This window comes from Cnephaeus nilssonii (genome assembly GCF_951640355.1).
Source record: "Cnephaeus nilssonii genome assembly, chromosome: 13".
In the NCBI taxonomy this organism is placed as follows: Eukaryota; Metazoa; Chordata; class Mammalia; order Chiroptera; family Vespertilionidae; genus Cnephaeus; species Cnephaeus nilssonii.
Window position 1 is genome coordinate 39,011,803 of NC_137084.1, and position 26,710 is coordinate 39,038,512.

Genomic DNA, 26,710 nt, shown 5'->3' on the forward strand with positions numbered 1-26,710 from the left:
CCACCTACTGCTATCTGTGTGACCTAGAAGATGTCACTTAAATATGTCTCAGTTTCCTTAGATATTAAGTGGGGTACAACTCAAGGTTATTCTGAAGATTAAGTGAATTGCTATCTGCAAAATTTTCAGAACACTGACTATACAAATAATACATAGCAAATACCCAATTGTGTTACATGTTATTGTTATTCCTCCACCATGTAATGTATTTCATCAAAACAGAGTTGCAATCCAGCTCACAGACAAATTTGCATATTAGGGCATCTCAGACTCTTACTATTTTTGTTTTTATCTATGTTCTCCAGGGACCAGCTAGAGTCATCTTTACCTGGTGCTTATCAATACATGCTACTCCACAAGCCAAAACAGACTCCTATCCTATCCCCAATACAAAGCAATTAATTCTTGTCTGCTTTTGTCCAGATTACAGAAGAGAGCAGCGGCCTCAGCTCAGGGATAATTTATATGCACCACATGCATTGCTTTCTACCAACATAAACCCACCAGGAGAAAGTCTGGGTTCTTGCTGATGCCTCCTGAAGACACTCTATTCTCCCTCCTGAAGAACAGTGGGCAAGACCGGCCCCATGGAACAGAGGAACCAGAGTGGGAGAGTCAGTGAGTTTGTGCTGCTGGGCTTTCCAGCTCCTGTGCCACTGCGGGCACTACTGTTTGCCTTTTCTCTGCTGGCCTATGTGTTGGTGCTGACTGAGAACACACTCATCATCATGGCAATTAGGAACCACCCCACCCTCCACAAACCCATGTACTTCTTTCTGGCTAATATGTCCTTCCTGGAGATCTGGTATGTTACTGTCACTATTCCCAAGATGCTAGCTGGCTTTGTTGGGTCCGAGCAGGGCCATGGACAGCTGATCTCCTTTGAGGGCTGCATGACACAGCTCTACTTTTTCTTGGGTCTGGGCTGCTCTGAGTGTGTCCTTCTTGCCGTTATGGCCTATGATCGCTACGTGGCCATTTGCCATCCTCTCCACTACTCTGTCATTGTCACTGGCCGACTGTGTGTGCAGCTGTCAGCTGTCTCCTGGGCAGGAGGTTTTGGCATCTCCATGGTCAAAGTTCTTCTCATTTCTCGCCTCTCTTACTGTGGTCCCAACCTCATCAACCACTTTTTCTGTGATGTCTCCCCATTGCTCAACCTTTCATGCACGGACATGTCCACAGCAGAGCTTACAGACTTTGTCCTGGCCATTTTTATCCTGCTGGGACCGCTCTCTGTCACTGGGGCCTCCTACATGGCCATCACTGGTGCGGTAATGCGCATCCCCTCGGCTGCTGGGCGCCATAAAGCCTTTTCCACCTGTGCCTCTCACCTGACTGTTGTGGTCATCTTCTATGCAGCCAGTATCTTCATCTATGCCCGGCCAAAGGCACTCTCAGCTTTTGACACCAACAAGCTGGTCTCTGTACTCTATGCTGTCATTGTACCATTGCTCAACCCTATAATTTACTGCTTGCGCAACCAGGAGGTCAAGAGAGCCCTACGCCATACTCTGCACTTGTACCAGGGCCAGGATACTGAGTCTGGGAAAGCTAACAGAAATGGGTAGAAGGGAGGTTTTAAGTCTTAGAAAACATTCTTAACCTTGGGATCTATGTCTTCTATGAAGTCCAGAGGAGCTTCTGAGGCCTAAGTTAGGGACTAGAGTTGCAAAGGTACTACCAAAAAACTAGTCCAAGAGAAGGAAGAAGGATGGATTGCAAACTAGCAGCTAGAAGCTGGATTTTCATGATATATACATAAAGCAGGTTTATGAATTATTCATCCTGGTGGGGTGGAAAGATATAACTGAACATTAATACAGGGTGTCCCCCCAAAATGTATACACACTTTAACAGCTGATTGCTCAGTTTTGAAAATAAAATGTATTTTAATAAACTCTGCCTTTATAATTATTCAACATGTTTGTGTACTCTTTTGCGGGACACCCTATATTTAAACAAACAAACAAATAAACAAACAAGCAAATGTAGAACTGGCATCTCTCTACATGCCCTTTCCTGGGTTTGCTCTCGGTTTTGGTTCTGAGACAGAAGGTGTAGGAAAGAGAAGCAGAAGGAGGAAGCCATTTAGGGAAGCACAGTCTTCAGGATGGAAAAGCATCAGGAGAATGGATGAGGTCTCTCTAGTGCAGCCTATGAGGTAATGGGGCCCAGGAAGTGATCAACGTAGTGTGAATTACAAGTCAAGGAGTCAGGAAACTGAGAACTGTTGTGTTGGCCACCTATCGCCTCCTGGGCAACAGGGGTCTAGCTTCCTTTCCTGACTGACTGAGGTCAGAGTACACATTGAACTAGTGGCTGAGTGTAGTTATTTATTTAATCATCTGTCTCCCTAAAGAGATTGTAAGCTCCATGGAGTCAAGGATCACTTTTTCCTATTCATCATTTTATTACCATGACCCAGGATACTATTCTAGTGTCTGGTGGTTGTGAAGAAAAAAATCAATGAATATAATTTGGAGCCATGGAGGAAAGGCATGTGAGTCACACCTACAGTTAGGATTGGTATGTGCAGGAACTAAACCCTTCCAGCTACAATGGATCACGTGGAGGTACAAATTGGCTCAGCCTTGCTGGAAAAAAACTTGGCAAAATATTACCACAAACACTAAAAATATTGAAAATATTCTGACTCAGAAATATTTTTATAGGTAGATATACAATGCATTAGCTATAAATTATTCAAGTAATTCTTTATTTGTAGAAGTTTAGCATATTTCTGTGTTCTCGTTATCATAAAGGAAATGCACTGACATGTCCTCTTTGATACCTGGTCATCACGACCACAGGTTAATGTGTGAAGCTGGTGGCTTCCTCCTATATGTCTGGTTTCATGATCACTGAGATCAAGGTCTATTTCATTTCAGGTCACCTTCTGTGGCTCCAATGTCATGAACCACTTTTACTGTAACATATAATCAGTTCCAAAACTGGCCTGCAAAGACATGCCCACAACTGAGCTAGTGGACTTTACTTTGGGCTATTGTCATTCTCAACTTCCTTCTCACCATCACCATCTTCTCCTATGTCTACATAGTCTCCACCATTTTGTGTATACTCCCCACTCAGGGAAGGGAGAAAGCCTTTTCCACACATGCATCCCACCTCACTAGAGTCACAAATTATCACTTATTCCATGATTGTCATGTCTGTTCAGTCCAGAGCTACTGCATCATTTAATTCCAATAAACTAATTTCAATTGTGTGTGCAGTCTCACACACATGCCAGATCCCTTCGTCTACTGTAATAGAAACTAGGAAGGCGAGAATGCTATCAAAAAGCCGTGGGGTTGGCCAGCTGCCTTGAAGAGGAAACAGTGTCCCAGCAAGGATAACATTCCCATTACACTTATCATGAGTCTGTATTTTACCTTGCTGTGCAGATATAGATTCTTAAAGTAATCACAGTATGGGAAAAGAGAAAAAATATTGAAATATGACATTATCTATTGCTTTAATCTTGGACTATGTTTAATATACATTGTATATATTTAAAAAGTACTTTGAAATGACAGAGTAGTAATAAATGTTAACATATTTAAGAGTGGTATTATTAACCCTTTACATCTAATAAACTTTTATTCTCGTAATACCTCTATGAGTTATGATTAATTACCTGATTTTACAGATCAGGAAACTGATTCACACAAAGGGAGGTGAAACAAATTGTCCAAGATGCACCCTTAATAAATATGAAAGCCATTGTTTTCACCAAGGGAGTCTAGCTTTATAATGCAGTGTATTAGAATCTCTGTATATCTAAGGTCTGTGATAGTAGCTAACATACACTGATGCCTGGAAGGAACCAGAAATCCAGTCAGTAAGTTATGAGTATGTGTGATGATAAGTGATAGTGATGTGGTGGTGGTAACAGTGCTGTTTGTGACTATATTAGATTACTACCATTATAATGGTATGGTGGTAGTAACAGTGTTATTTGTGACTATATTTGATGGGCTACCATTGCTATTAAATAGAGTACTGAGCATTTCCCAATCCTCTCCTTCCAGGACTATAAGAGCTCATTTCGCTCTCTCTCTTTTTAAATCATCACCAGAGGATATGTTTATTGATTTTAGAGAGAGAGGAAGGGAGAAAGAGAGGGATGGAGGGAGGGAGGGAGGGAAGGAGGGAGGGAGGGAGGGAGGGAGGGAGGGAGGGAGAGAGAGAGAGAGAGAGAGAGAGAGAGAGAGAGAGAGAAATATTGATGTGAAAGAGAAAAATGGATCAGTTGCCTCCCATATGTGCCCAGACCAGGATCAAACCTGCAACCTAGGTATGGGCCTCAACCAAGAATAGAATCCACAACCTTTTTGACACTTCAACCAACTGAGCCAACCTGGATGGAATCCACAGGAATGGAACAAATAGTTTCACGAGAGATGAAAGAAGCAGCATTACTGCAACTTTTGCAAATGATATGTGTTCCTTAAGACACTTTCTTTTGGGCTCTTGAATTCTTGTGACCTTCCATGCTATATTGTGACTATTGTAAGCAAACTAATGGAATATTTTTCCATCAGTATGTCTGAGTTGAAACCCTCAACACATCAATATAATGCATGTGCCACATACAAATTAAGTGAAAGGCAAATACAAAATTTTTTAATACTAATGTCAGTGTTGGTATCATTGGGGGACCTACTAGCTAGATAAGGAAATGTAGTATATCAGGGAGAATTCTACAGAATTGATCAAATTGAGACTAAAATGTGAAAGAAATAACCTAAAAGAGCTACCTTGATTCTATATCCTGCTCATTTTAAGTGGAAGCCTAAAATTAGTCTCCTATTCTTGACCTAAGCCACTCTCAACATTATTCAACATTACTGGACTAATCTTTCTTATATATTGCTACTCTACTACTTAAGAATTCTCAATTTGAATTAAACAAGACCTACTCATATGATTTATTGTTATTCTGGAATTATTCTAGCATTTAGGAGCCCCATATATACCATTTAAATTTTGGTTTTTTTTACTTATCCTCAATATGAAACATCCATTCTGATATTAGTCACCTTAATGTACTCAATGATTACATTATACTAATTTTTATCTTGCTTCATTCATTCATTTAATATTTTTTGTGTGCCCTTATTCCTTGCCAAGCACTGTAATAGCCTATAAGAATACAATGGTCAACAACAACAGAATATATACAGATTCCTCCTGCAAACAACTATAATGAGTAGGGAAGATAAAGGGACAATTAGCTTCAGAGTTATAAGTGTCATAAAGCAAGTACAGGATACTATGGGAGCAAATGGTAGGTAGACCTAGGGTGAGCAGAGAAAATGTACCAGCAGAAGTAATATTTAGGCTAACACTTGAAGGAATCAGACAGATGTAAAATGATGGGCAGTAGTGAAGGTCAGGGTTGCAGAAATAAGAAAAGCCAAGACCTAAAAGATGATTAGCACAAGGTGACATAAAGAAGGGGTCAAATGAGGAAGTAGATTCATGTTTACCAATCCACATCTAACCAATCTGTGACTATTTTCTTATTATACAGGTTTATGGCTACATAAAAAGTTCACAGAGGCATGTTTATCTCTCTCTCCCCCTCCTCCCTACAGTCCAAATTTCCCTCCCCCCTCCCTTCTACTCTCTCTAGAAATCAATGCAAAAAATATCCTCCGGATAGGATTAAAATAATAATAATAATAATAATAATAATAATAATAATAATAAAGAAATAAAAATGTTAAGTTGATGGGCTCAACAGCAGAATGGAGGGAACAGAGGAAAGAATAGAGAGGAGAGTTCAGTAAGGAGAGGAGTAAGATAGTGGGGCTGAAAAAGTACTCAAAAAAGTAATGGTGGAAAATCCCCAAATTTGGCAAAAAAACAAACAAAAAAAACAACACAGAGATCTACAGATTCAAGAAACTGAGTGGATCCTAAACAGAGTAAGTAATAAAATCCACAAGACAAACTTCTGAAAATTGAAGATAAATTAGAAACCTTGGAGCTAGTTTTCAAACACCGAAGAAAACAGTCAACTCTAAGTCAAATATCCAGTGAAAATATCTTTCAGGAATGAGAAAGAAATTTAGCTGTTCTCAGACGAAGGGAAAGGGAAAGAATATGTTACCAGAAGACACACTTACAGGGGAGAGAGGATAGGAGCACTGGATGAAAGTAGGTGAAGGGATTAGCCAAAGAACATATATGCATAACCCATAGACACAGATAAGAGTATGGTGATGGCCAGAAGGAAGGGGTGGGGATGGGTGGAGGTGGGCAATGGTGGTAAAAATAGGGACATCTATTAATGCAATTTAAGCCACAATAAGATACCTCTACTCTATCAAAAACACTAAAATAAAAAAAATAATGAAAACACCAAATGATGGCAAGGATAGGAAGAAACTATATCACATACATTTGTGGTACTAATGTAAAACAGTATATCCACTCTGGGAAAGAGTTTGGCAGTTTCTTTGAAAAACTGAGCATGTAGCCCAGCCAGCATGGCTCAGTGATTGAATGTCCACCTATGAACCAAGAAGTCATGGTTCAATTCCAATCAGGGCACATGCCCGGGTTCTGGGCTCGATCCCCAGTGTGGGGCATGCAGGCAGCAACTGATCAATGATTCTCTCTTGTCATTGATGTTTCTATCTCTCTCTCTCCCTTCCTCTCTCTGAAATCAATAATATATATATTTATATATTTGAAATTGAGCATTCAGTTAACACAAGATGTGGTAATTGCACTCCTGTGCCTTTATCCAAGAGAAATGAAAACTTATGTTCACATGAAAACCTATACACGAATGTGCGCATCATAGCTACCAGTCAAACAGTCATTTGGTCATTCGGTTGCTTAGCCTTTTAGATAGATAGATAGATAGATAGATAGATAGATAGATAGATAGATAGCCTAAACTAGAAACAACTCAGATGTCCTTCAGCTGGTGCATGTTTAAAACAAACTGAGGTACATTCATAGCATGTAATACTATTCAGCAATTAAAAAATGAACGATACCCACAAAAATCTACATAAATCTCCAGAGAATTATGCTAAGTGGAAAAAAGCCAATTGCAAATGATTCCATTTGCATAGCTTTGCTGTAGAGACATTCACATGTTAGATTATAGAATCTGCTTCTGAACTCTCTGGAGGTGTTGAAATACCTGATGCATGCAGCATGTCACCTTCTAAAACCTGAAAATTCCAAGTGTCCCACTTGTTTTGGATAAAGGAATTTGTACTTTTTTTTTTTTTAGATGTATCCCCTCTATCCTCAAGGGTGTTGAGTTTATCAAATGGATTAAACAATATGTATATTGAAATGACTATGGCTTATTTTCTTTAGCCTGTTGATATGATCTTTTGACTGATAACAATCACCAAAAGCAAACTGTCATCAGCCTCAATAAGTCCCAACTTTTTCAGACATTACTTATTTAAGTAATACTACCACACCAGCCAAAGCAATGCTAATTCAACAAGCTGCTTGTTTTGGTAGTTTTTCAACGAACAGTACAATATGTCAATAATATTTATGTATGTACATATATTTCTTTATTCAAAATAGGGTTTACTACAATGTCTATAGCATATGATTTCATTCAAAACTAGAGGCCCGTTGCACAAAATTCATGATGGATAGAGTCCCTAGGCCTAGCCGGTGATCAGGGCCAATCTGCGAGCAACCAGAGGGGTGATTGTGGGGGTGGGGGGCCGCTGGCACCTGCCTTGGCTGGCCTGGGGCCTGTGGGCTGGGGGCAGCTCCTACATTAAGAGTCTGCCCCCTGTGGTCAGTGCGCATCATAGCGAACGGTCGTTCCTTTACACCAGTAGATGTTCTTTAAGATCCTTTTTAGATATTCTTTTAAACTCTGTCCCTCCTTATTGTTACATCATTTTCTTTGGTGTGGTTACTTCCACATGACTTCTTAAGTATATTATGTATATTTTCCATTCCTAAGCACTGAGTTCCTATCATCAGATCAGTGAGGCTTATAAACAGCACAATGATCCAGACAATGATAACTGCCCAATCATACTTATTTAGTTCTGATCATTTAAATTAAGAACTGTTTCCTCCCAATTACTTATGAGAAGCCCTCTTAAACTCAGAATATCAAAGATCCTTCTCTTACATCTCCAAATATTCCCACAAATAATTCCTGTCCAGTCTCAACAGGTTCAGATTCAAGAAATATTTCTTGAACACCAGCGAATTGTTTATTGAGAAAAACACTGTAGCAGATGCTGTTATAAGAAACTTTCATCCACATATTCATTTACTCTTTAACTCTGTGAGATAGGTATTAGAATTATTCCCATTTTACAGGTAAGAAAAGGGAGGCACACAGAGGTTAAATAGTTTTCCGAAGGTTACACGGTTGAACACAAGCAGTGTGATTATGCAGCCCACATTATTAACCTCTACTTACACTGCTTATGATGGACTGAGTACAGTGCCAAACCTTTTGCAAACTTTATTTTGTTTAATCCTCAAAACACCTGTAATATATTTTATGGAACATAATCTGATATATAACAAAAACCCTAAATTAAACAAAATATAAATTACAAACATGGAACTAAAACTCCAACCCCTAACTCTCAATTCAGTCATTCTTCGATGACATCATGGAATTAAGGGATTCAGATGATATGGATTCAGATGATAAAGGAAAAAACATGGATTCAGATGATAAAGGAAAAAAACAGTCTAGAATTGTTGAACCCCTTTCAGGTTCTAAGCATTCCATCTATCTCAGAACATTTACTCCTTTCAGCAACTCTGTGAGGTATATTAATCCTATTTGATAGATTATGAATCTAAGGGTCAAAGAGGTTAAGTAAATTGCCCAAGATTGCATGACTGAGCTAGGCTATAGACCATATTGGCCTGGCCCAAAGCCAAAGGCTTCCCTTTGAGCAGGAATGTGGCATGATGGAAAGAAATGCAGAAAAACAAGGAAGGAGAAGGCAAGGGGAGGTCCTAAGGACATTGTGACATCCTCTCCTTAATATAAGTTTCCTAATAAACTTCTGTTTCCTAAATTTCCCAAACATGCCCTTTCCCAAAGACTCTGCCCCGTCTTTTTTTCTTTTCTGTTGTATCTCTTTTGGTCTCTCGGGCTCCTGCCTCAGAGCCATCCCAAAGCATCAGAAAGAAGGAGGGGGAAATGGGGACTATCAGAGGGAGGTGCAAGATAAATGAATCTTTCCTGGTTTGGCAGGGTTCTCTGAATATGGGAGGAAGCGGAGGCAAAGTCTCTGCAGCAACTTTCTTTGTCCTGATGCTTCAACTTTCTTACATACACTCCCTAAGCCTTTTCTAACCAACCTGGTCATCTCAGGAGGACCCTGAGTCAATACATCTGAATAAAGTAAGTAGATTCTGTTATCTGCTGCATTCTTCTTCAAGTGGTCAAATTTCTCATGTTTACTTTCTGTCCAATACATTCATCTTTCTATTCTTCTCTACACCCAATAAAATCCAAACCCTATAAACATTTTCCACATCTGACCTCATCTATTGATATATGTAGACCAATGTCACTTTCTTCATGTTTTCTATTTACAGGTGGTCTCATTGTTTATTCATACTCTGCCTGTCTTCCCTACAACTTCTATGATCTCCAATTCTTAGTCTGTCCTTTCTATATTATAGTTATCTTGACCTAATCTTCCCTCATTGTATCTGTTGATATTTAGCCTACCAAATATCACCCATATTATCCACAGAAGATCCACTCTCTCTTCATAGAATCTGACTGGTCCCCATACATCTATTCACTCTTCCATATTTGATGTCTATGTTCCTCACATATTATTCCAACTCTGTCAATTTTCTTTGTAAACCATTTAAATTATATACTCCTGATCATTTCCACACAATTCCTTTTTATATTCTGCCTTCTTTATATTCCATTCCTATAATCTATTAATCTTTTCTGCCCATAATATACCTTTATCTGTTTTCCATCTATACATGTGTCCATAAAATTGTTATAATATCTTTACTAACCTGTTATTAAAGCAGACCTATAATAGGAACTCTTGTGAAAAGGAGAAATACCAGTAACTAACCCATATCTGTAGAAATATATAGAGAGAGCATATTTATATATATAGAACTCACCAACAGTGAAGATGAAAGGAAAGAAAGGACAGTTAATGTCTCTATAAGGAGATGCCACATGAGCTAAGACGTTAAGGCCAACTAGGGGTTAGTCATGCTCATGGAGATTGCCGCATGAGCAAAGCTACAGAGATAATACACATGCTGTATGCCAAGAGCTAAGGAGTATAAAATACAATGTAGGCTGTAGCAAGAGTTAAGATTGTGGTGATAGCAGTGGCAGGTCATGAAGTACTTACACACCCTGTTATATAACTTGAACAAAATCATGTAGGCAATGGGGTGCTGTGAAAGGGTTTTAAGTAGAGGATTAAAGTGGTCAGATTTTATCTTTAGGGGAGAGACTATATAGGCAGTGATACCAATTAGGAGTCCAGAAGTGAGAGGCTAATCTTTTGTTAAAGTGTGCAGAACATCAAATGTGAAAGTAGAAAAAATTAAAGGATAAGAAAACCAACATGGGGCCAAGACGGTTAAATGCACAATGAACAGCATTAAGGCAGGTATTGCAGAGAAAGAATCAAGGTTAAGGTACCAATGGCAATTGTACTTTTGAGATTGTTACTTATGAAGCTAGTATATAATGTAGGGGTAAGTATGGTAGCTTAAACTTTCAGGGATGAGAAAATGAAGATGTGTCCTTACCACTAGATTATGAGCTCCCTAAAGATTGTGTATATGTCTTATTTACCTTTTATGTAACACAACTCTTAGCCTGTGGTCTGGAACATAGTTGATCCACCATAAAATTTTAAATAAATAAAGTGTGAATATATTTGGAAAGGATGGGAGTGATGGCAAATATTAGCCAGGGATATGGGTATTTTGTAGATGCATTGAAGTACTCTCGTATTGAGAGACATGCCAAGGACTCTAATACTGAATAACACTCAAGTATTAATCACAGAGCATAAAGAGAAGAAAAACTCAGTTATAAAACCATTAGCTGGTTTGATGTTTTTATATTCCACATATAAGTGAGATATACAATATTTGTCTTTCTCTGTCTGACTTATTTTACTTAGTGGAATGTCCTTAAGATCTACCCATGTCATTACAAATGGCAGGATTTCCTTCCTTTTATGGGTGAATAATATTGTACAGCAGTATATTATAAGTATACAATACTCAATTGTATACTTGAAGTTTGCAATGAGAGTAGAGCTTTAGTGTTCTCACCATAACAATAATGAAATGGTGATTACATGAAGTATCTAAACCTATGTGGTACCATTTCACATGATATAGTTTTATGAAATCGTCGCATTGTATAATTTAAGTTTATATAGCATTATATGCCAATTATATTTCAATAAAGCAGGGAAAAAACCATTTGCAGTTTGAAGTGTGAGCACATTTGGCCCCTGCTAACCTCATAGAAACAGGCCCAAAACTAAAAAGTAAAGAATTTCTTGAGGGGAAATAGCACACAGGTTCAGGTGATTATCTCCTCTCCCAATTCTCCTTTCTGATTTCCATACTCCCTTCCAATGCTTCAAGCACACAGAGGCAATAGTGGGGACACCAATCTTTTCTTCATGTCAACTCCCACATGGAAATGTCAACATTAGATCCACAAGAGGCTTGAAGTTTGAAAAGAGCAAATTTTATTTTTGACACCAAGGTAAACAGAGAGAGTACTCTACTAAATGTAAGCTTTTATATTGGTCTTGATACTGTCAAATAATTAAACAAGATATTAGATTAGGTGGCTTTAATGCCTTGGTAGCCAACAAAGGTAAACAATGCAACACTTAAGCAGGAGTCAATTGTAAATGCAATCATAACCAAGAAAACCATATTTTAAAACATCCAATCATAAACAGCCAACTAGGTCTTCCCAGATAAGGCAACCATTTAAGCTTTGACCAGTCACATAATGTCCTTGCTTTGCTTCCACATCTGCTCTATAGAAGCCTTGCCCCTAACTTCTGTCAGAGGAGGGCACCTAAGCACTTTCAGTTTGGCACTGCCTGAGTTGAATTCATGTTTGCTCAAATAAACTCTTAAAAAATTTAATGTGCCTCTGTTAGCTTTTAACAAAACTAAAGGAAAGTCTAGTCTCATTCCAAGACAGCACAACTTTCAGAACCATTGGGAATCTCAGATCTGTTGCCATCCAGAATCTGCTTCATAATATGATTTCTAGGTGCATCCCAGATCCTCCTCTTAAATATTATGTTATGTATGACTTTCACTCTAGAGGTGCTGACCTTTTGGAACTTTGTTCCCTTGCAGGAAATGACCAGCTTCCCTAGCTGAGCCTCAAAGACTCCCTCTCTTGGGTATAAATCCAGGAGGTATCTTATAGTTCCTCTTCCATTTGCCTGAATATTTTGGGAGCTCTGAGGTCCTGACTTCCTGGTTCCACCTCTTGCTATCTGTGTGACCTGGAATAAGTCACTTAACTATGTCTCAGTTTCCTTAGATATTAAGTGGGGTACAACTCAAGGTTCTTCTGAAGATTAAGTGAATTGCTATCTGCAAAAATTTTAGGAAAATGACTATACTACATAGCAAATACCCAATTGTGTTACATATTATTGTTATTCTTCCACTATGTAATGTATTTCATCAAAACAAAATTGCAATACAGTTTACAAACTTTCATATTAGGGCATCTCAGACTCTTACTATTCTTGTTTTTATCTATGTTCTCCAGGGACCAGCTAGAGTCATCTTTACCTGGTGCTTATCAATACATGCTTCTCCACAAGCCAAAACAGACTCCTATCCTATCCCCAATACAAAGCAATTAATTCTTGTCTTCTTTTGTCCGGATTACAGAAGAGAGCAGCGGCCTCAGCTCAGGGATAATTTATATGCACCACATGCATTGCTTTCTACCAACATAAACCCACCAGGAGAAAGTCTGGGTTCTTGCTGATGCCTCCTGAAGACACTCTATTCTCCCTCCTGAAGAACAGTGGGCAAGACCAACCCCATGGAACAGAGGAACCAGAGTGGGAGAGTCAGTGAGTTCGTGTTGCTGGGCTTTCCAGCTCCTGTGCCACTGCGGGCACTACTGTTTGCCTTTTCTCTGCTGGCCTATGTGTTGGTGCTGACTGAGAACACACTCATCATCATGGCAATTAGTAACCACCCCACCCTCCACAAACCCATGTACTTCTTTCTGGCTAATATGTCCTTCCTGGAGATCTGGTATGTTACTGTCACTATTCCCAAGATGCTAGCTGGCTTTGTTGGGTCTGAGCAGGGCCCTGGACAGCTGATCTCCTTTGAGGGCTGCATGACACAGCTCTACTTTTTCCTGGGTCTGGCCTGCTCTGAGTGTGTCCTTCTTGCCGTTATGGCCTATGATCGCTACGTGGCCATCTGCCATCCTCTCCACTACTCTGTCATTGTCACTGGCCGACTGTGTGTGCAGCTGTCAGCTGTCTCCTGGGCCGGCGGGTTTGGCATCGCCATGGTCAAAGTTCTTCTCATTTGTCGCCTCTCTTACTGTGGTCCCAACCTCATCAACCACTTTTTCTGTGATGTCTCCCCATTGCTCAACCTTTCATGCACGGACACGTCCACAGCAGAGCTTACAGACTTTGTCCTGGCCATTTTTATCCTGCTGGGACCGCTCTCTGTCACTGGGGCCTCCTACATGGCCATCACTGGTGCGGTGATGCGCATCCCCTCGGCTGCTGGGCGCCATAAAGCCTTTTCCACCTGTGCCTCTCACCTGACTGTTGTGGTCATCTTCTATGCAGCCAGTATCTTCATCTATGCCCGGCCAAAGGCACTCTCAGCTTTTGACACCAACAAGCTGGTCTCTGTACTCTATGCTGTCATTGTACCATTGCTCAACCCTATAATTTACTGCTTGCGCAACCAGGAGGTCAAGAGAGCCCTACGCCATACTCTGCACTTGTACCAGGGCAAGGATACTGAGTTTGGGAAAGCTAATAGAGATGGATAGAAGGGAGATGTTAAGTCTTAGAAAATGTTCTTAAACTTGGGATCTATGTCTTCTATTAAGTCCAGAAGAGATTCTGGGGCCTAAGTTAGGGACTAGGATTTCAAAGGTACCACCAATGTGCTAGTCAAAGAGAAGGAAGAAGGATGGTTTGCAAACTAGCAGCTAGCAGGTAGCAGCTGGATTTTTATGTAATTTACATAAAGCAAGATTATGAATTATTCATCCTGGTGGGGTTGGAAGGTTTGACTGAACAGAAGACATGGCTGAATGTTAATACAGGGAGTCCCCCTAAAATGTATACACACTTTAACAGATGATTGCTCAGTTTTGAAAATAAAATATATTTTAATAAACTCTGCCTTTATAATTATTCAACATGTTTGCATACTCTTTTGTGAGACACGGTATATTTAAACAAACAAGCCAATGTAGCACTGGCATCTCTCTACATGCCCTTTCCTGGGTTTGTTCTTGGTTTTGGTTCTGAGACAGAAGGTGTAGGAAAGAGAAGCAGAAGGAGGAAGCCATTTAGGGAAGCACAGTCTTCAGGATGGAAAAGCATCAGGAGAATGGATGAGGTCTCTCTAGTGCAGCCTATGAGGTAATGGGGCCCAGGAAGTGATCAACGTAGTGTGAATTACAAGTCAAGGAGTCAGGAAACTGAGAACTGTTGTGTTGGCCACCTATCGCCTCCTGGGCAACAGGGGTCTAGCTTCCTTTCCTGACTGACTGAGGTCAGAGTACACAGAGTGGTTGAGTGTAGTTATTTATTTAATGATCTGTCTCCCTAAAGAGATTGTAAGCTCCATGGAGTCAAGGATCACTTTTTCCTATTCATCATTTTATTACCATGACCCAGGATACTGTTCTAGTGCCTGGTGGTTGTGAAGAAACATAATCAATGAATATAATTTGGAGCCCTGGAGGAAAGGCATGTGAGTCACACCTACAGATAGGATTGGCAGGTGCAGGAACTAAACCCTTCCAGCTTCACTGGATCACGGGGAGGTACAAATTGGCTCAGCCTTGCTGGAAAGAAACTTGGCAAAATATTACCACAAACACTAAAAATATTGAAAACATTCTGACTCAGAAAGATTTTTATAGGTAGTTATACAATGCATTAGCTGTAAATCATCTAAACAATTTTTTATTTGTAGAAGTTTCGCATATTTCTGTGTTCTTGTTATCATAAAGGAAATGCACTGACATGTCCTCTTTGATACCCTTAACTACAGCAGCTTTTTATTGAGTGACAAATGTCAGCTTGTTCTTGACTCCCTGCCCGGTGCATTCCCCTAGGGCAGAAACTAATCTATTCTTGAATCTACAACATCAGCCAAAGTTCCTGACACTGGAGGCACCCGTGACAGGTTATCCTTTACTTCCCACTCCCCAGTTCTCTATTCTCTGCCCTCCTGTTCCCCTTGGTGAACCCAATCTCCCAGGGAGTGAGAGCAAAGGAACCTATGGACTGTATCACTCTGGCTCTGTGGGTCTCCGGCTTCCACTTTGGTTGGGTCAATGGGAGGCAGAAAACTGAAGGATGCCAGGAGAGAGGTGACAAGGAATTACTCCCTGTTTCCCTGGGTACTGTGATTCTGGCAGTGATTACAACTCCTGCAACAGGGGTGCTGCAGGTGTCTCCGGTACCAGCACTGTCAGTCCTTCTGTGGCCTGACACCCTTGTTTGTTATCTTCACCTCACCCAACTTCGGTGAATAGCTGTGACATTTAATTCTACTTACATCTTTCATCCCAGCCAGTATCTCAGTGGTTGAGTGTTGAGCTATGAACCGGGAGGTCATAGCTCCATTCCCAGTCAGGGCACATGCCTGGGTTGCGGGCTCTATCTCCAGTGGGGGTGTGTGTGCAGGAGACAGACAATCAGTGATTCTCTCTCAACATTGATGTTTCTATCTCTCTCTCCCTCTCCCTCCTCTCTGAAATCAATAAAAATATATTTAAAAACTAAAAATTTCAGCAGAAATTGCCTGCTGTTTTGTACTAGGATTCTGATCGTATATGGACTTTAATAAATATTAGTCAAATTGAAGTAAACCTCAGTAGGAATGCTTATAATAAGTATGCCACTTTAACAACTGACATGGGTTTAGATTTTGAAATAAGTAACATCACCTAAGTAAACCTCATTTTCTACTTAAGTATGATATAGAACTTGAATTAAAATACAAAATCATTTATTCCACATTTAATTTTTCAACTATTTCTCCATAAATAACTTCCTCTTTTCTTTCATCCACATGCCACTGCCAAATTGAATTGATTCTGAGATGTCTGAGCTAACACACTGAACAATTTTAAACTCAGGTGTTGAAGATATTGTGCCCAACTTTTCTGCCATTTAATGTAAGACTCTACATGCCACTAGAAAGCCTTAGTTCCTCTCAGAACCAGTGTAAGTTTACTATCTCTTTACTTTTTCCCTATTAGGTTGCATTTATTCTCTTATATTTTATGATCTGTAGAATAATTTTCCCAGGGAGTTCTAATACACTCACCCATGTGACTATCATCTAATAAATAATATAATCAGACTTCTAAACAGCTTCACTGGCAAGTGGGAAAATTATGAAAAAGGAGATGTTCTTGGGATACAAATATTTTGCATAAGACCCTGGCATTATTAACTATTAACTTACGTTTTTCATAGGATATTAGAATTTCAGTTTTTTGAGCTTCAGTTTCCAAATTTGTGAAATATCTACCTTCAAAAGTTGATATGAAGGTTAAATGAAAATGAATATATGTGTAATGAAATATATATGTTAAATGAAAATGAATATATGCATCTGGCACGGCATTTAACACATACAATTCTAAATTATTCAACAAAATACAAGATAAACAGGATTGATCATAAGATCTTTAAAACTCAACTGGAGTTTCAAGTTTTCCATGATGCTTTTCATTTTTTCCAAGCTCCAGCTTGTGCAGATCTACCCCCATGCCTATCTGGAAGAAGTGATCTCTTGCTGTGCTTAGCTCCTGTTTAGTGTGACAATGTTTTGGTATAATACTCTTCCAGACTCCACCTTATAATTATTCAAATACACACAGAATTTCTCATACTAGATTGTAAGTTTCTCGGATCATAGATATATCTTTATGACTTTCATTTACTAAAAATTATTTCTACTTATTATGCATTCAATGGTCAATAGATATTTGATGAATAAATCCCTGTCTGAGTGGATGCCATACTTTCAATTGATAGCCACAGTACCCATACCTTCCTATCTCTTTTGGCATAGTTCCCATTTTATTTTATTCTATTTCTTCCACTTTTTAGACTGAGACAAATATGATTAGTTCTTCACATCCATTTCAATAATTTATAACATGCTGAGGCTGGAGAGCTAAACACTATGGTTCTCAGGCTTTCACTTATGCTTAGGTTCCTATATCATGCACTTTTATGAGACTTTGATTCAAACATAAGTCTCATGCAGAGGAAGGCTGAGTGTGGAATGTTCATTTAGTTGATGTGGATTATGGCCAAAGTTGGGAAGCCAGCAGATTCTAGTTCATTAGCTCTGAGAGAAAGCAGTAGCCACAGCTGCTTTTTCTATTATTATTGAAACAAGGGGGTTTGAGGGATTGTTCCTGGGGGTCAGCCTGAATAAAGCCTCCTACTTCAGCCATGATTTTATAAAAACCAATTCTCTTTCTGCTTAAACTAAGGTGAATTCCGTTATTTGAAACAGAACAGACTGATGCAATCACTGTGGGAAAATTATTATTCATCCTGAATCTCCGTTTTCTTGTTTAAAAACTGGGAATATTAATAACATTTTATAGAGCTGTTGGAAGCATTAAATTAGATAACATGTGAAGTCTTTCACACATAACAGGCACACAACTGATTGTTATTCTCTGTCTTCTGCAAGGAATTGCTCTTATGTATTCACAGATGTCTTTATGGCTCTAAGGATAGCAGTCCTCACATTTTTAAAATAGAAATTACCTTAGTCATTTGAATGATTGGGGTGTTTGGGGATTAAAAAAATTTAAAGTTAATAATAATTCAAAGGTTTCAGGCATGAGAGATTGAATGGATAGTTTAACTAGTCCTTAAAGTATCTGGAATTAACCTAGAATTCCAGTGTTTCAGCTACTGATAATTTATACTAATAAAAAGGTAATATGCTAATTAGACCGGATATCTTCCAGAAGTCCTTCTGGACAATGCCACGGTGGGGAGGGGGGGGGGCGAAGCAGAGGTGGTTAGGGGCAATCAGACAGGCAGGGGAGCAGTTAGGGGGCAATCAGGCTGGCAGGGGAGAGCAGTTAGGGGCAATCAGGCCAGCAGGGGAGAGAGGTTAGGGGCAATCAGGACGGCAGGGGAGAGCGGTTAGGGGCAATCAGGCCAGCAGGGGAGAGAGGTTAGGGGCAATCAGGACGGCAGGGGAGAGCGGTTAGGGGCAATCAGGCAGGCAGGCAGAGTGGTTAGGGGTGATTAGGCAAGCAAGCAGGTGAGTGGTTAGAAACCTGTGGGATTGTGAGAGGGATTGGGCCTAAACCAGTAGTCAGACATCCCCTGAGGGGTCCCAGATTGGAGAGGGTGCAGGCCGGGCTGAGGGACCCCCCCACCCTGTGCATGAATTTTGTGCACCAGGCCTCTAGTATAATTATAAAATCAGTAAATCTTATTAATATTGAAAAGCAGAGCTCTTTATAAGTGTACATAAAAAAATATCACATAAACCCCTACATTAGATGAATGATGGAAAACCAGGTAAATATAGTAATAACTATTTTTTCTGTTAAATTTTATAAGTATTTCATCTAATTTTATTTTTAATAAAGGATATGAATTGAATGAATAAATTGATGTACTATTTATAACTCTCTTATGTATTTTTATAAAAATAAATTCACAAATAAAAAATTATCTTTGTTCTTACTCATGAATTTTAGTCCAGAAAATAAGCTCACATAAATGCTTTAAAACACTCTACCTGTCAATGTACTTATGTTTGTTAATCTTATTTATAAAAGAAAGGTATTTAACAGGGTACAAAGGAAAATCTCCAAATATTGTACAATAACCTTCAGCTGCTGACACCACTCCTGCTGTTTTCAGAAGAAATATATACAGAGGAGATGTTGCAGGCACAGACACATTCTGTCACACATTGATTTGTGTCATCAATCTCTTAATCGGTGAGCAGACCTGAATCATATTTGAGACACAAGGTCATTTCTTGTTCCACTGGCCCAACTCTTTGACTTTTGAAAAATCTGAGCAGTCTCCTTATACTTTCCCCCAACCTACAGTCTAATTATGGCCCTCACAGCCTCATCACTCTGATGATAAAACTATGACAGGAGACATGGAAAGATTAAATTAGAAGTAAGAGAAACTTTCAATCTGAGGCTTAGCCATCAGCTACCTCTCCTTTGCCTTGTCTCCTGCCTTCCTTTGCTTTTGATCCTTGCGCGTATTTTCTTCTTGGATTGCTAAGCATGAACACTCCTCCTTCTAAACCTCTTTCTCAGGTTATTCTCAACAACTATTCACATGACATGCAAAAGAGAAGAGCCATGCAGAATGACCCAAAAGGAAGAGACAAGTTCCCTTAAAAGATAAAAGAGCCAAAATTGGCTACATTAAACTTTATCGGCCAAAGTTCAACTTCTTAGGTCTATGTGCAATTGTCTACCTTCGATGCTTAGGAGTACACTTCTCTTGGGTGGAGGGAGTGAAGCGAAAGCTGTGCTTTTCCCTAGAAATTAGTATGTACTATTAACACTGCTAACTCATCTTTTTGTGTATTTTAATCCTCTTACCAGCAAGCCCTCTGAATAACATTAATGCTTTAAAGTAATAGGTTATGAGTTATAGTTACTTCCCAAATGACCACAAATAAGAAGGAAAATCAAGACGTGAGACTAGAATTAGAATCAATCACCAGGGTGATTTGCCATGAAACCACTGCTGTTCTGTTTCTCCATCTGATAATGATATAGTATCATTTCTGTTGACCCTTGGAGATCACTAGGGAAATGTCTCTAACTTCTTTGTCATTGTTACTATTCAAAATCCTAGAACAAGATCCCCAAGGATGTGTCATTTAAAGAACAGGAGTTATCTCTACTGAGCAGTGGGCTCATTGCATCTTGGACCTCTCCAGCTCTCTTGTTATTCCTGGTTGAGGACTCTTGTGAGGAGTCAACATAAAATCAGTGGCAGAAAAACAGAGAACGAGAGCAAGAGAGAAGGGAGTAGGAAGAGATAACATTAAATAAATACAGAGAAAAAAATTAAAAAAGAAAAATTTATCCCATCTTGGGCTTTTATCATCCAACAGGGGCATCCAACAAGCCAAAAAGTAACTTTTGAATATTGGATTTAATAGTGTAACCATATATATAAATTGAGGTGATGTTCCCTTTAATCAATAGCAAAATCATTTTTCATTTTCCTATAAGCCATCTGGACCCCAGACTCTTTCCCAGATGATGAGAATCACAAAATCATGGAACTCTTGAGTTTCACAGAGAAGCAATTTTCCAAGACTTAGATCAGGCTATTTTAATGTCTCTCCTTTCCCCCTTTTCCCTATTGCTTTCTGTCACATATCTGCAACTCCTCTCAGGTGGAGCTACAAAGACTCATGGTGCAACAAAGGGCATATTCTTTCGAACACTCTCCATAGATCTGACCACTGGACAACTGTAACAAGGTCTCTAAGCCAGACTCAACCAAGATGACCTACTTCACTCAGGTGACTAAAGAGAAATAAACAGGTGAGACATCTGATATTATTTAAATGTCACAAATAATTTGTTTATTGAGTGCCAACCATGCATCAGGAACTGGGCTAGACATTTGATATAAGACAGACAAGCTGAAAATAGGATAAAGTTGGTATTTTTCAAGGAATTCACAAATCTAGGAGTGGTGACAGGTAAGGAAACGATACATGTTAGCATAAAATGATGCTCTCCAAGGTCTAAAATTTTATAAGATCAGATAGCCAGGGGTGATAGGCTGGAGAGTGTGATAGTGGGGCTGATTAGAGATAGTTTGATAGAGAGGATAAGTCTGAGTAGGCATCTGCCACGTGACAAGCATTAGAAAGAATTTCAGGTAGGAGACAGAGTATGTGTAACTGCATAGATAGAATCTTGAATAAGGATGTTGTAATGAAGAACTTCAAATTCTTCAGTGTGACTTGAGCTTGGGTTGAGTATCTGACAGGAGAAAAATATTAGCATGAGGAATGTGATCACCAGGCACCAGCTATGAAATGTAAGTAAGGAGTTTAGATGAACAGTAACCACTGAAGGATTTGAACTGGATAGTCAAAGGTTCATCTTTATATTTTAGCAAAATTACTCAGTCTAGAGACAGGAATACTATTTCGTATCTCTACTTATTGTCTTAAATGGACAGCAGGCCTTTTGCCAGTCTCTATACAGGTCCCAGCCTCTTGCAGTGCATACTTACACTACTAGTATCTTTACTGAGACTTTAGCTTTTGATTTTCCTTTGCATCTTCTTTCCACCCTAATTATACAAAACCACTCCCATTATTTGCACTACTCTCTTTGCTCTCTTGAAACTTCCTCTTCCTTCATGATAAAACCTATCTCCCTCCTGTAGCATCTTCCGGGGAATACACATCAGTTCAGCAGGTGAGACCCTCCTCTGGCTGAGCCAACAGGCTCATCATAATAAAGACCTTCAAAGTAGTGACGTGGGCAGCAACGGGGTGGAACACACCACATCAGTGGCTGGATCAGAGGTCAATGTACAGTGGGGGAGGTCATGTAAAGTCAGACTTTAGACACAGACGAGTGTAAAAAGCATCACAAATATCAGGAAGTCTTGATTATAGACTTGGGAAGCAAGTTGCTCATGGAAAACTACACAAACCAGGTTTTGGAACTTTAGACTAATCACAAAGGCTCAGATGGGGTGTAAAGGCTAAATTCAGAAGTGAGGAGTTTGGATATAAAAGACTGGAATTAAAAGAAAAAATGATTTTAGTATGAGGATGAGAACCAGGGATCAGGAGAGAAGGCAAGACAGTAAAGAAACAGAAAGAGCAGACTACGAATTCACAGTGGCAATGAGCAGAGAGAGAGGAGGAAAGCAATCCTTAAAGACGGAGGATTATAGCATAGTAGAGACTGACAGTCTTAGGTTATAATACCATCTCTGCCAATTTTTACTTGTATAAGTATAGCCAAATTATTTATCTTATTATCTGTAATATGGGACCAATAATATGTTTTATTTTGTTGTTGTGAGAATTAAGTGAGATAAAGTATGGTAAGCAAATTCTGCCATATGCTAGGTACTCAGTAAATGATGAATATTTTATTATTGAACAGATTATAGACAAAGGCAGAGATGAGGAGCAAAGATGATGAAAGCGACGTAGGAAAACTGGGTGAGTGTTCAAAAGGGAGAAAGTGTAGGACAGTAGTCCTAAGTAGCCCTCAAGTTACAAAGTACTAACAACTTAAAGTTTGAAGAACAAAGTAAGAATCTTAATCTAAAAGGAAGCTTGGTTAAATTAGATAATCTTGTTTTCCACATGTGGTCAGTGTGATAAGAGATATTGCAGGACATATTGTGTTGGAAATGGGGAGAATTAGGAAAAGGTGAGAAGTAAGAGGGCTAATTATATAACATCCTTCAGCCTTGTCTCAATCCATTCACACCACCCATTCTTCCTAATCAAAATGCAAATCATTCATTCCATCATTAGCTTTTATCTCTTTACTCTGTACCTGTGCATTTGCTATTTTCTCTTCTTGATTATTTCTCCCCCTCCAAAACTTGAAATGCTTCATTTCAGTTCAAATGGCACCTCCTTGGTGAAAGGATTCTGGGCTACTCTGACAGAAAGAATTATTCTCTACTCTCGGCTTCCGGTACTCAATATTCCCTTTGCAATGCTTATTATGTTATATTCCAATTCTCTGATCCCTTCTCTGTCTCCTTTACTAGATAGTTCCAATGTCTGTTTGTTGTGGTGTTTTCTTGCTAGGGTTAAAGGTATGGGGGCTGATGTGAGGGAGGGGTCAGGGAGTGGCAAACTAAAACGAACATTTTAAAGATGAGAAAGACCTGTCTATTACCAGAAAGGTAGCAGCAGTAGAAAGTAAGCAGTCAAAGGTAAGCAAAGAAAGTGGTTGATAGATTGTACAGTGTTCTAAAGCAGATACAAAGTAAAAGAATATTTTCAGGAAAAGTGATTAAATTGATTGGCCATCTTTGGAAGTTACAGAAAATGACTCAAAAGAATCTGGTAGGGGAATTCTTAAAAAGCCAACATGATTACAGCTGCTTAAAAGGACATGGTGATCTGCTCACCATCTTCTCCTCCACTGCTTCCTTCCCTGATTTCATTTCTCCCTTCCGCTTACCCTGCTCCAACCAGACTGAACTCCTTGCTGTTCCTCATGCTATGCCTCAACTTAGGGTCTTTGGACTACCTATTCCCTTTGTCTGGAAAGCTCTTCCACTCAATAGCCAGATAGCTAATGCCTTCTTCGTGACTCCGCTCAATGAGGTTTATCCCTAAGAGCTATTTAAAATATGAGCCAGCCACTACTCCATGTCCTCATTTTCCTTAACTTACTCTATTTTCTCCAAAGAACTTACCAATTCCTACATCTATATATTTATTGTGTTTATTCAAAGTCTTGAGAAGGATTGTATTTACTTGTATCCCTCCATTGAGATGTAACGTCTTAAGATTAGGACTTTTGGTCTGTTTTTGTATCCTTTGTTCAATGAGCTATTTCAAGCATCTGGAATAGTGTCTGTCACATAGTAAGTGCTCAATGAATATTTATGAAAAGAATGAGTTTAATATACATAAAGAGATGGGATTTCTGATAGAGGAATTTCCTGAGAAATAAGATGTAAAGCAGATAGTACATTCTTAAAAATTCCTTCACAAACTTGTTCTATAATGGTTCAGATTTATGCTATGTGCTTCCATACACCTCTTGGGAAAAAATGACCTAAGAGAGATGTTAAAATTAATTAAATGATAATTCCATTTAGTGGAAAAATAAGTCAACTTTGAGTTCTATATCACTGTGGCTATTTCTCCAGCACATATAACCAAGTACTATATTGTAGACCTGGGAGTTTAGGCCATAATGTATGTATAAATCAGAAATAATAACTAAACATTGAGGAAAGTCCACATCTTATTCTTCTTCACAGTTCCTGGATTCTGCATTTCCCTTTCCAGGTCATCTGTCTTGGTCTCCTTGAAAAGAATGTTTCTCTTTTTTAGATCAATTTTATTTATAATCTCAAGCTAACTTTTATTCCTACTTTTCTTTTTCTTCTATCCCCACTTGTGAAGAAAGTGTCTTTTAATTTCAATTCTCTCCTTAGGTTCATATTGTGCCCTGGGAAGCCCAGGACCCTTAGATTCTTAATGTAACTTGTCTTCAAGCAGTATCCATAATAAGGAGGAGTTTCAAAGTCAAGAAGTAGGTAGAAGTAATCAAGTACACTTCTTTCTTTGCAGTAGAATATCTTTGAAGAGAATATAGATGAATGCACAAGTTAATTTAGAATCCAATAAAAACTTCTATATGTATATATACTATATCCACAGGGTGGGGCAAAAGTGAGTTTGCAATTGTTCATATGAAAAATAATACAATATCCTACCTAATAAAATAGTAATATGCAAATTGACCGCACCTTCGCTACACCCAACCCACGACCACCAGCCAAAGCCACGCCCACCAGCCAATCAGGGTGAGTATGCAAATAACCCAACAAAGATGGCGGTTAATTTGCATACGCTGAGGGAGGGAGGAGTGAAGACTGAAGACAACTTAGAACGAAGAGGGAGGAAAAGCAGAAAGCAAGGTGGCTGCCAGAGGGAAAGCCCGGTCGGGGTAGAGCGGGGCGGAACAGGGCGGAGCGGAACGGGGTGGAGCGGGGTGGGGCGGGGCGGGCGGCAGTGGCGAGCGGGTGCAGGTGCGGCGGCCGCAAAGGCAGTGGCAGCGCACAAGGCCGCAACAGCCGCTTGCAGGATTCTTCCTGCAAATGGGCTACTAGTTAATAAATAATAATATAAGAATAAATTCTGTTTTATGTACTCATAACTATAAACCTACTTTGCCCTATCCTTTAGATATATATATATATAGCTATTATATATGTATATATATATATATTTTACATACATAGTATATGTATCTATAATATTATATGTATTAGTTACAGATACTTATGTATAAATATATTATTAGCATTATTAGGAGCCATCTGAAAAGTTAAAATGTGTTTAATTATTCTAAAAGGGAAGATATTTCTTTATTCAATTTTTAAGCTGTGGCCCTGAAAATAGGCAGAGAATTATTAACCTCCTTTGCCATATTCTTCCAAAGACTTCAAAAGGCTTACAACATAGTGGAGGAGTAGGCCAAAGTCAGCAATTCTCCTAGCCAGGAGGGTCTCTTCCAGGTAATGTTCTGTTTTTATTTTCTCCAGATTTTGAACTTCCCTGCTTCCTGGACCATCCTTGATATTTATTTCAGTCATCACAATCCCCTGCTTCCCCTGAAATCTTGGCATATGCTGGTAAGGAAAGTATTTACTGCTAGTTCGACTGAAGACCCCTTTCTGACCTAGATCTGAAGGCCTGAACCCTGAATCTGACATCATGATTGTTTTGAGATTCTTTTTTAAAATTTATTTTTCAATTACAAGTGACATCTATACTAATAAAAGGGAATTTGCTAATTAGACTGGACGTCTTCTAGACAAAGCCACGGTGGCGGGGGCCGAGGCAGAGGTGGTTAGGGGTGATCAGGCCAGCAGGGGCGAGCAGTAAGGGGGCAATCAGGCCAGCAGGGGAGGGCAGTTAGGGGCAATCAGGATGGCAGGGGAGAGCAGTTAGGGGGTGATCAGGCCAGCAGAGAAGCAGTTAGGAGGCAATCAGGTTGGCAGGCAGAGGTGGTTAGGGGCAATCAGGCTGGCAGGCATAGGCAGTTTGGGGCGATCTGGTAGGCAGGGGAGAGCAGTAAGGGGTGATCAGGCCAGCAGGGGAGAGCAGTTAGGGGTGATCAGGCTGGCAGGGTAGCAGTTAGGGGTGATCAGGCTGGCAGGGGAGCGGTTAGGAGGTGATCAGGCCAGCAGGGGAGCGGTTAAGGGGCAATCAGGCCAGCAGGCAGAGTGGTTAGGGGCGATCAGAGGGGAAGGCAGAGGCAGTTAGGGGTGATCTGGCAGGTAGGGTAGCAGTTAGGGCCTAAACCAGCAGTCGGACATCGCCCAAGGGGTCCTGGATTGGAGAGGGTGCAGGCCAGGCTGAGGGACCCTCCCCTGTGCACGAATTTTGTGCACTGGGCCTCTAATAAAATATATTAGTTTCAGGTGTACAACACAGTCATTCTTAACTTTGTATCTGTGATGGGTTTATTTTCAGTTCCTGTTCTGACAGCTGATTTTCGGAGAGATCTTGTGGCATCTTGTGACCCCAGAGCCATACCAGAGGACCAGATTATGGCACTAGGGTTAAGTTAATAATAAAAGACCTGTAGCCTAAGGACTCCTTTCTGCTAATGTTGATCTCACTCTTCAATTTGGTGTTACTATCAATAACTACTTTGTCTTTTGGTGTCGTAACC

At 39.6% G+C, this 26,710-nt stretch overlaps 2 protein-coding genes across 2 annotated transcripts; both read left to right on the plus strand.

Moving 5' to 3' along the window:
- Positions 1 to 587: 587 nt before the first annotated feature.
- On the plus strand, positions 588 to 1,571 carry LOC307109048 (olfactory receptor 226; the record flags this gene model as incomplete). The annotated part of the gene is made up of 1 exon (XM_079787561.1): positions 588 to 1,571. One exon carries the CDS (start codon positions 588 to 590, stop codon positions 1,569 to 1,571), a length of 984 nt encoding a protein of 327 aa, XP_079643687.1.
- Positions 1,572 to 13,081: 11,510 nt separating this feature from the next.
- On the plus strand, positions 13,082 to 14,065 carry LOC307109047 (olfactory receptor 226-like; the record flags this gene model as incomplete). Its single annotated transcript, XM_079787560.1, has 1 exon — positions 13,082 to 14,065. The coding sequence occupies one exon, from the start codon at positions 13,082 to 13,084 to the stop codon at positions 14,063 to 14,065; it is 984 nt and encodes a 327-aa protein (XP_079643686.1).
- Between the last annotated feature and the right edge of the window lie 12,645 nt (positions 14,066 to 26,710).